The 13191-nt window shown below is 35.2% G+C and overlaps 1 protein-coding gene across 24 annotated transcripts in view; it reads left to right on the top strand.

Moving 5' to 3' along the window:
- Window positions 1-13191, top strand: part of PTPRD (protein tyrosine phosphatase receptor type D) — a 1287856-nt gene that overhangs the window by 1062217 nt on the left and 212448 nt on the right. For all 24 annotated transcript variants that reach the window (XM_074569146.1, XM_074569145.1, XM_074569143.1 and 21 more), the window contains 2 exons: window positions 5225-5370; window positions 9643-9784. In XM_074569146.1, coding sequence (XP_074425247.1) covers window positions 5225-5370; window positions 9643-9784 — 288 coding nt within the window. The remainder of the gene's footprint in view (window positions 1-5224; window positions 5371-9642; window positions 9785-13191) is intronic.

The following is a 13191-nucleotide window of genomic DNA, read 5'->3' as shown; positions in this document are numbered from 1 at the left end:
TCCTCAAAGCGCAGCACAGAGTACAGAACAGCAAAATTAAAACAGATAATTCTGTAACATGATGAAATGTGACTCAGTTAATTCCATTTGCTACTTCAGAATTGTACTTAAACTTACAAAAGACAATACGGAAGTCCAAAAGAGAAGACAGAGATGTCTCATGCTTGTGAAAAGCTATGAAAACATTCCAATCCAAGTGAGTTATTTTAGTGTCATGTTATAAATATATTTTATGGAGCATCAATAAGCAAAAAAGGACAGCTTCTTTCTGGATAGTGGTAAACTATTTCAGAAGTTCCTGTGCTTCCTGGGGTGACAGCTTGACTGCTTTCTGAAGCAGCAGCCTAAATTCTACAGCTTTAAACTCCTCAAAACAAACAAATTAAAGCTCAGAATATTTAAGGTGAGCTAGCAATAAATTCAATTTTCGTCATATATTAGAGTGTAATTTGCAATAGTTCAATCGTTGTCACTTGAGCTTTTTGGAGTCCCAGCAAGAAGAGCATAACAGACAGCAGAGGGTGGGAACTCTCAGGTGTTGGATGACGAAGCTTGTGGTACTCTCTATAAGTCCAAATTAGGGAAACCTTCTGCTATAATTTTTTTTTCCTTGACAAGGTGTCAAAATTCTGTATCAGCACAAATATCTGAGTAAGCACTGGTAGATAAGCAAGCTGAAACAAACAAATCTTGTGTTGTTTGCATTTAATAGCCAATAATGCTGCAATTTTGATGCTGTCCCCAAGAGAGTTCAAGTCCAGAAATATGAAGTTATTTTAATTACGCTTTTGTTATTTTAATTGCATCTTTATTGAAATGTGACCAAAAAAGTGCTGAAAGACTGTGATATCATAGTTGATAACCTATTACATCAGATTTTTTTGGCAGATTTAATTGCTCTGGAAGCTTCCCATATAGATTATTGCTGTGCTTAATGAAGTGTGGTGCAGAGAGTTTTTGTTGGATTCTGCACTGCTGTTGTTAAGGGAGATTGAAAATAGTTGTCAGTTCTCAATCAAAATTGCCTTCATGTTAATAGGCACAACTGTGTGCAGTGTAGTTGTGTTTGCTACCAGAGTGCCTAGCGGCTTAGGTCAGAATCAATGTCAAGAAACTGACAACATTAATTGTGGAGATAATTTGTGTCAAACCTTAATTAACAACCTTTATAAAGATAAAGGCAACAAATACTACTTTTCATTTTTGGTTCTGTTGGGTTATGATTTCACATACCCTTACACTGATGGTGGTCTCTTTATATGTGACAAGGTGAACATGTTTATTGAATAATGAAAAGATGGATTGCATAATACTTATCTTCTCCATGGCTGGCTGGCTACTATCACCACAGTCTGAGCGTCTCTTGACCATAACTGTGTTTATCCTCACAACACCTATTAAACATGCGACATTATTTTCCTTCTGGTGCAGCTATTGAGCCTGAAGCAGAGAATTTAACTGGTTTGACAAATTAAATTCAATTTTGTGGGTTTAAAGATGAACTGCTGAAAAGGGGCATTGTATGCATGGTAAAATGTCTGAAGTGTAGAAGACTACTACGAGTTTACTGTTTCAGATAAAATTATCTGTGTTCTAATAATAATTTACCTGCTCCGATGTCATATGATACCTCAAAGATAACTGCCTTACTTTCAAGATTAGGCACTGGAGAAGAGTTGTGGTAATGTTTTTTTACAGGAACTACCCACTTAGGCAAAAGCAGACTTTGACCAGCCACATACCTTATTTTTTCAGCTAGGTTATGGTCTAAGTGAAACACAAACATAACCATGGTTCCTTTCTATGCTGGCATGTGAAGCTTTTTAATTGATGTAGATAATATCAGTCCTTACATATAAGAATGTAGTCTTTACATACAACCTTAAAACTATGCTTTTCTTGAAAAATGTCTACAAATTATGCAACAACTGTGCAAGTCTTTCACCGCTAATGCTTCGTAGCAAGTGTTGTTAATTAACAAGCAACAGCTTTACTAATTGTCGGCCCAGCAAAAATTCACATAGGACTGGAAAAATACTGTTCTTCATGGAGCTATGATAGCCATGTTAAGTGTTCAACCCTATTTCTGCAACTCAACTGTGTAGATACAGCTCTGCAGAAGCTCGTAAGCAATTTTCAGAAGGAGTCATAGCAGTTATAGTACTTTACCAGGTTTGGCCCAATCCTAGATGAAGAAATTGTCAGAGAACTTGTTTTACCTCTAACAGCAGTTAAGTTTCATATCTATAGCTATGAGCACTGTTTGATAAACAGCTTTGCAATTTGCACAGTGTTGGAGATGAAGGGGCTCTTTTTTATTTCTTCCTATGGTGTAAATTAGTGCAAGCTCTCTTGCATTTACCTGAACTGCAGTAATGGAGAATTTATCCTTGAGTGTCTGAAACAAAGGGAAGGCATTCTTCTTTATTTATCTTTTTTTAGTTATTGTTATCATTAAAAAGGACAAGAAGAAATGGCCTCAAGTTGCACCAGGGGAGCTTTAGACTGGATATTAGGAAAATTTTTTACACTGAAAGGGTTATTAATCACTGGAACAGGCTGCCCAGGGAAGTGGTTGAGGCGCCATCCCGGGAGGTATTTAAAAGACGGGTAGACACAGTGCTTGGAGATACGGTTTAGTGATGGTTTTTGTCAGAGTTGGGTTGATGGTTGGACTAGACGATCTAGTTGGTCCCTTCCAACCTAGGCAATTCTATGATTCTATGAATATATTACATATTAGTAAAAACATGCCAACCATAGATATCATGGTGACCGGCAGTGACATAAAACCTAATAATAGAATATGGTGGGTGGGTTTTTTTGGTTGGTTGGTTAGTTGTTTTTTGGGGGGGGTTCAGAGCTAATTTAACATAATTCAACACTGGTTTTGCTTATGATTTTTCGTTGCTTTTTTGTTTTTCTTTTTGTTTTAAAATCTGCACTTCTGGTCCCAAGACACTTAAGTGAAGTGTTGCGGGAATGAAGGCACAGCATGGCTCTTAAATTGAGTTGCTTTACCTCCTTGACCCTTGTAATGCATGGCAAAATTGGCAAATTTTCCAAAACACACCTTGCCTCTAAGGAAGTGAGTTACTTTATTGATCTTGAAATTATCACTTGGGCAGTCAATGAATGTATGAATGAGGCATAAATTTAGAACTTAAAAGCTGCCTGTGAGCAACTATACATAGTTACTCTGTGCTGGTGGACTTGCCCACGCAGTGTTTTTCTTTTGTTTGTTTGCAGTTCAACACTGAATTCACAAAATGTCAAAAAGAATAAAAAGAGAATGGCAGTGCATCATTTTTCACTTGATGGCACACAATCGCAACTTGTGCCACAGAGTATCAGCGTATCACATTCAGTCATGTCAGAGTGCTGAGTTAATACAGGCATAGAGAAGGATTCAAAGCTACCAGTTGTGGTGAAACCCAGATGCTCTTCATCAGAATACATTTCTGTCTTTTCTGTGGTCCAAGTATAAAGCCTGTAACTTGGGAAAGGATTTTTAGTTTCTTTACTCTGTGTTTTATTTGCCATGCTTTGGCAATTTTTTGGCATCAGAGAAGTTCTTTCAGAAGTTCCCCATGACAGCAGGTTTCAGGTACATGTTCAACAGACAAAACTAGCACAGAGGTGTTCGAGGATCCTTGAGTACTCTGAGAAGTTGAGCAATAACAATTTTGCCTGACATCTCTATTAAAGAAAAAAACATGCCAATTTTCAGGAACATTATATTTTTACTGCATTTTTTGAAAATTATCTTTGTTACTGGTATGTTGCACGTTAGGAGTAGGGTAAAAATACTCTTCATTTCATAAACTGAGGACAATCTGCATACTCTCATATTTAATGTGGCAACATAACAACAACATATTGAGTTTCTTTTATAATAATGGCCACATCGTATTTTCTTGGCATTTTAAGTTATTTCAGGATTTCTTCCAGTGTTGCATACATGCATACTTGTAATCTGCTGGATTTCTGGCATTTAAATAAACAAGCTGACAAGAAGTATTGCCTGTGGAAATACCAGTTCAGCAGAATAAGGGGTTAGACAATAGAAGTGTAGAACAGCTACTTAGAAAGAAAAACTAGTATAGTACAGGTACATAACTGTCAGAACTAAGAGAGGAAGGTGAAGAAGAGTGAAGAGGTTAAGAGCAGAAAGGAGCTGACTGCTGAAAGTTGAAGATGAGAGCAAAAATTAATTGCAGCAGCTGCTATAAGGAACCTACATATAACAATTAAAACCGAGAAAGATGGTATATCAAACACCTGGATTTTTTATCATTTATTGGCCCTAAGTATTCACTTCATATCATTCAAAGCAGCATCTTAAAGTGTATTTGATCTGTAAAAATTTTTCAGCTGAGAAAGAGAAAAATGTGAATATTTACAGGAATTCTTCAACATTTCTGTACTGGTGATAGACATAATTTCACAGATTTTTCTATTAAGTCTTTAGAAGTAATGTCTTGTGTTGGTATAAGTTCAAAAGTTTTGTTTACCACGAGGCTGATAGATTAATTTTCATTCTGTTTTAACAGAAATAGAAGGAAAGAGAATAATCAATTGAAATGCCTTTTCCTACTTTTAAAAATTTCTCCATTTCTCTCTCTCCTTCTGTTGCAATAGTTAGATCTTTTTTCACTTCTTCTTTCTGACAGAGTAGGATAATTTGGGAGTGACCAGGAGCTATATGTGAAACTGTGCCCAAGCATAAATCTCTCTTCTGTTACAGTCCTTTCTGCATGAACTCTTAATACATAGTCATTTACCTCCACCACTGCAAGCTTACAAATGCTTTCTTCTAAATGTCACTGATTTTAATGGCTCAAAGGTGGGAATCCTGTTTTCATGACATCCTGTGATCATAACATCAAGTCGTGAATCATGATCTTATTACAGCTGATTGATGAGCTCATTTTGCAACAGAAGACAAATTGGATTTTTTATTTATAATGGTGATAAAAAATAATGTGTGATCTTGCTATTCTGATGCTATCACATTTCTGTTTTAATATCAATTTCACTAGTAAAATCTCTAAGTACTTTCCTGACCTTTTAGTTATTTTTTTTAATGCTTTTCTCTCGCAGGTGAATACTGTCACTCAAGAAACAAAACATTTCCTTCTTTTTTCATTTTGAAATCTTGACATGGCTTATTTGTTTGTGTTTACTACTTAGACTAATTCTGGTTTTTTTTTGTTTGTTTCAGCACCACCAAAGTTTACAAGAACTCCCGTTGACCAGACAGGGGTTTCTGGAGGAGTCGCCTCATTCATCTGTCAAGCCACAGGAGATCCAAGACCTAAAATTGTCTGGAACAAAAAGGGAAAGAAAGTCAGCAATCAGAGATTTGAGGTATTAGGTCCATTGTTCTGTTCCTCTGAAAAACATTAATTCCAACTTCACTTCCAAACCCAACATGTGTGCTTTATTATCAGTGATTAGGCAAAACTATTTGGGATAGTTTAGTGGGAGCAGTCTCTTGAAGTTTTTATTTTGCAAACTGGTTATGCATAGCACTGTTAAAGAGAGAACTGCTTTCTAAACTATCATGATCTATCTGGGGACCCTTGACATGCTTCTGTTCAGACTGCTATCTTTTCCATGAAAGATGGGAGAAAATTACTTGAGCAGTGATTGCTGCCTCCAGAGAGCAAGCCACCTCCTTTTGTGACAGGTTGCATCAAACAGACCTAGGCTGCCACAACTGCTGCTGCCACAATTGCTTACCACTGTTGCAGGGAGAGATGAAAGGGACATTGTAGTTCCTGCTGCTGAAGAGGAAATGTAAAACTTGTTTGCTTTTGATTCTTTTCTTAACAGTAACCTAGGAAAAGGCTTTAGAAAGAGCTGTTTCCTCTCTCTCCTTAGCCTTCAATTAAAGGAAACAGTAAAGACAATCTGTTCAAAGGATACTGGTTATTGGGGGGAAATAAGGCAAAAAATATTGCTCCCTCTTTTAGTGGCAGGAACAATTAATATCAAATATGGATTGACCTTTAACATGAAGAAAAAACTCAGAAAATGGGGGAAGGCTTGTAGAATGGATACCAAAACTGGCAGTAAGAATGTATAATTTTCACTGAGTCTCTTCACTGTTTTCAGTGGTGAAGAAGAGACTTCTCCATTAAGAAATCAGCTGTTTGTAAGGTGACTAATTTGTAGATAAAACAGTTGTGACATGCATTTTATGAGTGAATGATCTAAGATATACCTGTTAAAAGTTGGCTGAATATTGAAGTCATCTGAGTTAATTTTTAGTAGTATTTGGGAAGATTGCTTGCCCTTGCTTTCAGGTTAGATCTACGTCAGCAGAAAAGAATTGCATTTCTTGTATAAACCACTTTTTTTTATTCCTTTTTTGTTCAAAAAATACTTAAAGGCATTGGAACTTCTTTATTAACCAATATAATTGGTTGCTCGTATATTTACTGCAATCTGAGAAATAGAAGCTTGAATTTAAATGTGACATCCTAGTGCCAAGAACTGTTTGCACTTCATGAGAGCATATGCAGAGCTGTTACTGGTTAGTGGAATTAACATAGAAACTTTAACTCTACACAATTTATTCCCTTCTGGTCACAGAATATTCAGTTGAGGTGAGTTCTAAACAGTGAAAGATTGGGCATAGACATGTTTACTGTGTTGATTCATTTTTATTTTGCAATATGTTGTGGTTTATTTGCTTCATATATTGCTTTCTATGTACCTATGTACCTGTTTTCAGGGAGAATAAGCAAAAATAAAACAGTTTTATTTCCATAAAAAATACTTGAATGGAACTATAAAAAAATTAATTTAAAATTTTTTAAAAATGCCTTTAGTGGACACTTGAACAATCTGTATAGCCAAGTGAGATGGAGTGTATTTCAAAGAAATAGAAAACACTTATCAAGTACTTTATAATTTTTATTATAACCATGAACAGAGTAGTTATAAAGTGTGCAGAGCTCATCAATATTTTTAGCAGCTTTCCTTCCTGTCCAAAGGGCAGGAAGGAAATTAATTAAGGCCATTAATTCATACCATAGTATCTTTAAATAAGAACAGAACAACAGTAGAAATGAGATTCAGAAAAGACACATGGAACATTTGGGAAACAAGAAACATCTGAGATTGTCAACTGCACCAATAAGACAATAATTAGTTGGGATTCTTTTCCTCTTCTTTCACATTAATATTTTCTATATTTCTCTGAGTTTGATTAGTTAGCAATAAAAGACATGAAAATGTTTTACCTGGGCACCTGTCTTCATAGAAGCCTTGTAAAGGCAGCTGAAAAGAACTTCAGTGGGCCATCTAATTTAATTCACATGCTTTCCCAGGGATGATGGGGGTTATTTTGTTTTTTTCCCTCCAATAAACTTGGACAGCCTTCTATAGTGTTTCATGAGCCTTGCTATTATTTTTTTATTTCTTTTGTGGAACTGGAACTTTTTTGATAGAACTTGATGTAAATAGCAGTCGACTTATCTGTCAAGAGGGAACAAATAGTTTATTTCCTCTCTCTTGACAGTGGCCTGTTTATATATTTCAAGATTGTTATCATTGAATGTGGAATCTTCTTGCTCACAGGCTAATTATCACAACTGAGTGAGAACAGGAGTGAGCGCTATAAGTTGTTTCCGAAATTAAAGAGTACAATAAGACCTTGTGGGACTTAGCTATTCATCTTTCATCCTTTATTTATATTGCAAGTATGTACTATGAATGAACATGATACAGGAGGATGCTTTTTTTCTCTTCTTGCTTCAAATCAATTCAAATAATATGAATTAGAAAAATCTACTTTTCAAATAATATGAATTAGAAAAATCTACTTTACATTGTTAAGAAGTCTTTTGCAGAGGAACTTAAAAAGAAACAGAGAAGAGGAAAAAGACAAGTTTAAAAAATTGCACCATTCTACCCTGTGGCATGAGGCTAATTTTATTAAAAAATCCATGATTTTTCTTTTTAAATCTCATAAGTTAGATGGGAATTGAGAGGAATTAACTATCTGTGATGTGCATGAAAGGGGAGAACTCATAACAGGAAAAGCAAATCCATTTATGATACATGTTTTGGAGATACCAGACTTGAAGCTTAATCTCTGCAGTGTTTGCCTAACCCAGTCTGCTGCAATTGTTTTTATTGGTCATCCAGCAAGGATTATTCAGCATTCAGATTCAAATAATAACAATTATTCTTTTAAAGTGTAATGATTGTGATTATTCAGATCCTGTGTTTTCATTTTTTATCTACAAATCATTACTGTCTTCTTTAAGATTATGAAATATTCCTTCCCCTCATAAATGTCAATTTTTCAAGAACTCTAGTCATTCTTTTGTTTGTGCTAAGATCAGATGGAGCTTATGTGTTTTCTAGGTTTGTTTAGGACAACAGCTTTACTTAAAGAATAGGGAAAAGTGATGCAGCCTGTGGGCTATCAAACCAATTTCTTCTCAGAAAAAAATCCAGGTTTTTATCTGATTTCCACTCAGAGATCTCCTGTCCCTGGAAAGGAAACTAAGAAGAAACCAAGCAATTCCTACAGTGAAAATATAAAGATAATGGGCATATAACCATAGTTCCCAACTCTGTACTTTATTTCTGCCTTACTCTCAACAAGAATAGAGATCTAGTAGATCACTTGTGTGTAATTTGGACATACAGACACAAACATATGTGCAAATAGGCATATATGTAAACTGTTTTGTGCATATGTATATAGATTAGGGCCAAACATTAATTATTTTGTAAAAAAGAAATAATTATGGCTCTCCTTTCTTGATAAGTACCATTTACCTAGTGGTAGTACAAACATATATTATTGACAAATAATTTTTTTTAATGTAGATTATATAGATTAATATTGTTACTTAATTATTAAGAAGGCTTATCAATGCCTGGAGTACTGCAGTACTCACCAATATCTGATGTGATTCTGACAGCAGAACAAGAAGGAAATAAGAGCTATTCAATTAATTCTTTCTTGTATGAAAATTAGTATTTCTTGTGTACATACTGCAATTTAAAAACTAAACAAAGCTTAGCCTTATTATTTAGTCTCTTAACTGGTCGCATGTTTTCTAATACATTGTTGGATAAATTTACTTACGTTCTGTGGGATAAATGCATAGCTAAATTGAGTAGTCCTATCTTGTTCAGAAATCGCTGACCCTTTTTCACTTTGGAGATAAATGGATGAGTGAACTGCACTCTGAGCAGAGTGGGTATGTAGTCTGCAGCAATTAAAATGAATGTAACTGGCATTTGAAGGTAGAGTACTTAAGCTAAGAGAATGAAGAGAGATTGGTGGTTAACTTCAGGATAACAGAGCATTAAGTTACAGAACCCTTTCTTACAGCCCTCGTTAGCTTGGGTTTTTTTTGGTTGCTTGTTTTTGATCCTATCTTTTCTTGAAACTATCTTAGAGCAGCCATCAAATACTCACTGAACAGCAATGCATGTTACAAGGCACTTAAACATTTTCCCATCTGTGTGGAATTTGTCCTGATACATGTATTTGAAAAACGAACCTGGCTTTGTTAACACGGATATCAACAGGTCACTGTTCATGAACAGATTAACTGAAGGACAGGCATTTGTAACAACATCTGTGACAGCTTTTGTTTCCTTCTACAGGTAATAGAGTTTGATGATGGATCTGGATCAGTTCTCAGAATACAACCACTGCGCACGCCACGAGATGAAGCTATTTATGAATGTGTGGCTTCCAACAGTGTTGGCGAAATAAGTGTGTCCACAAGACTCACTGTTCTACGTGGTAGGTTTTTCTAAACATATCTAATTTACTTTATAGAACTTAAAAGTGCATGTTGTTGTAAAAGAGAGGTTTCTCTCTGGGAAAGTTAAGTATAGTTCTTTTCAAATGGGCATTAGTATAGTACTGATGCTGGCAAATACAAACTTTTTCACATAATACTTGAATGTCCTGTTTCTGGTTTTTGACCACAAAATGGTAACGTGAATATGCGTGATATGACAGATTAGAGTGAAAAAAAAGTAAGTGAAACGGGAGTGCTGTGCACAACAGGTTATTATATTAATTATTGGTAAAAAAACACTTTCTGAATGCATTTGATTTACATTTTAGTGCTGTGCTGGGTAGCTTAGCTTTGTGTGATCAGCATTTACACAGAAATTTGCCCAATTAACAGTGACCTTGAAAAGCTGCATAAATGGTTTTCAGATTAGGTTAAACTGCTACAAGATTTTCCCCCCAAGATATAACACATTAAAAAGGGAAGGTCTTCTTCCATTTCAAATATATGTCACCTGAATTCCATTCTTACTTCAGCAAGAAGTTTTTGAAGACAATAAAGGAAAAAATCAATTTTTTCAACTATCCTTGAGGGGTGAGGATATGAATGTACTGACAAGTCTACTGTATCGATAATACTCAGAGGAGTAAATACTAGTAGTCAAATGACCTGAATGCTTCATTCTGTCACCTGGAGATGAATGGAAACACTTCACAAAATATCACACTTTTCAGTTTTCAGGGTTGCTTTTATGACTGAAGATTACTGTTTTGTATTGTGATATTACATGACATAACTTCATTTGCAGAATTAACTGCTAGGGGCTTGTTTTTAGGAATTGAAGATGATTAGTCAGCTTTACAGAATTTGGAAGAAAATTTGTAAAATGTATGATTTAAAAATTTTTTTTTTAAAATCCATCTATCCCAACAAATGTAAGGTGACGAGCTTTCTTTCCGCTTATTTTTCTCTGAAGTTGTATTTTTATTTAAAAAAAAGAAAAATAAAACATTCATTTCTATACTTCTATTAGCTATTTTAATCAGTATGGACAGTTCTGGCATTACAGTTGGAGTCAACTAGCAAAACTATGTACATATATAACAAATAGTAACACTAAGAACATACATCTATAACAAATAATAACAGGTAGTGCATACACCATAGTCTGTTGTAAACTAGCAATTAAATTCTTATCTTTAATGTTCCTTCTGTTATCTTTTACAAATTCTTCCCAGTCTAGTCAATGAAAATGGGAAGACTGATAGTTAGGTTCATATTTAAACAGCACCACGAATCTGTTCTTAACCCCCCATGATTAGGTTTTCCCTTTATTTACTGATAGAAGCACTTTTTATGCACAGCTTCCACCTTGTTGACAAAGAACAGAACATGACATTTCCATACTGCATTAAAAGTTTTGTAAACAAAAGGGAGATGTGAAAAGGGAGGAAGGGGAGAAAAAGCAAAAAACAATATGAAAACTCGAAAACTCAGGTGGAAGAAGTATTCTTTGTTCTTAGAGTTTCTTGAAATGCATTTCCAAGACTCTCTGGTCTTGAAATGTGCACGCATGTATTTCGACAGATACTGTTCCAAACCAATGAAAGTTCTCATTTTGGGGTTTCTAGAGAAGAAGCAACAGCCCTCACCTCTCTACCAAGGGCCATACCAGTTGTAAAAGGCAAAAGAGTTGTCTGAATGTCAAAACTGACTGACTGTAAAATGCAACCTGTTTCTTTGCTTGTCTTATTGATTATTTAATGAATTTCTTGTAAGGCATATATGGCTCTGCTACCTATTTCTTACTGCAATAACTCAGTGCTACTTCAGACAACACTAGCATCAGATCCTATTTTAAAACCCATGCATAATGATATGTATATGCAAATTCCTGATGAATAAAAAATGTACATTATTAGTTATGAAGTTAAAACTTAAATAAATTTAAATTTTAAATTTTAGTTAAAAATTATCTAATTAATAATATGAAATATGAAAGATTGTGTGTTGTTTCCAGTGATAATACATATAGCTTTTGCAACTGCTGCAATATACTTTGGTCCCAGGAATTTAATCTGAAACAGAAACATAGGAGAACTCATGTACATACTGGGACTATAAATTTAGATAAAGAGGTAACATCAGAAAAAGCAAGGACCACACAGAGTAACAGGGCATTGTAAGAAAATTTTGGCAGGGTTAAAATTTTGAAGTGCTATAAGTACAGTGACTTGCTGTATTGCTTTCCAAGACAAACGATAATTCAGTGCTGGGTGCATTAGCCTGGAAGATAAGTAATTCTATTATAAATTTCTTTGCAAACTTACACGAATCTTCATCTTGTACAGCCTGCAGTAGTAGCCTTGTGGAAAACACTCCATTTGATTATGCCTTTGCGAGAAAGAGTCCCTCTGTGCCTCTTGTAGCTGCTCTAGGAATAAAAATCTATCATAGATATGAGCAGGAATTAACAGACATAACCAAATGCAAAACAGAGTGGAGTGAGTTGGATCTGTGGTCTACTTAAGCTTTAGTCATCCCTGGGGCATGTATGTGATTCTGGATTCCAGAAGATACACACATAACTTTCATATGTTTTTCAAATCTTTCCGTAATGGTGGTTTCACAGAGCCAACTTGATATTTTTGCCTTTTGCAAGAGGGCACCCTGGTGAGTAAGTCAGAGTTTACTCACAATTCAACCCACAAGAACTGCGACCCTAATACGGCATGCTGGTGAAATCGGGGTGTTCCCATGAGTTGAAATATCTGCCTATATTAATTTCTGTTTCTTTCACTAAATCCAGTTTAACTGCTACAAATCATTGGTACAGCAACATTTTTGCCATCATATCCATATTTTTACAGTCAAACTTGTCAGTTTTTCTGTCTGTGGCAGTATAGAGTGACAGTAGTTTTATGCACTACAGGTTTTATCCTGTTTGGTTGGGTTCTGACACTATGACCAATCTGTAGTACTTGGGTCTCTAAGAGCTATGAATATAAATGAAGTTTTTCTGGGTGTTGAAACTTCACAAGGTGAGTAGGAAAAAGAGCAGAAAAGGCAGCTACAGACAATAACATTTCAAGGCCTTAGCACAGACAAAGTATTGGGTCTTTTTTTCTGTTACCAGAGTAAATTGGGAAATGTTCCAGGCTAAACTTTTACTTGCTAGGCTGAATATTGTCACAGTCTGGACCAAGAGTGAATGTTTGAGATAAATGGAAACTGCTTTTGATTTGCTATATATAAAGGAGATGGAGACTTTCTAGGATAGATTCATCCACATGAAAATGCTGAATTTCAAAGGAAACAGAGCTTGTAAGGAGAAGTCTGGAAGTCTCCTTCCAGACAACTAGAGCTGATGCTATTTATTTTGGAGCTCTTTGTTTTGAAAATTTGTGCT

The sequence above is a fragment of the Larus michahellis genome, chromosome Z (genome assembly GCF_964199755.1).
Source record: "Larus michahellis chromosome Z, bLarMic1.1, whole genome shotgun sequence".
Lineage (NCBI taxonomy): Eukaryota > Metazoa > Chordata > Aves > Charadriiformes > Laridae > Larus > Larus michahellis.
The sequence above is the reverse complement of the archived record's forward strand: the minus strand, read 5'-3'. Positions and strand labels throughout refer to the sequence as shown.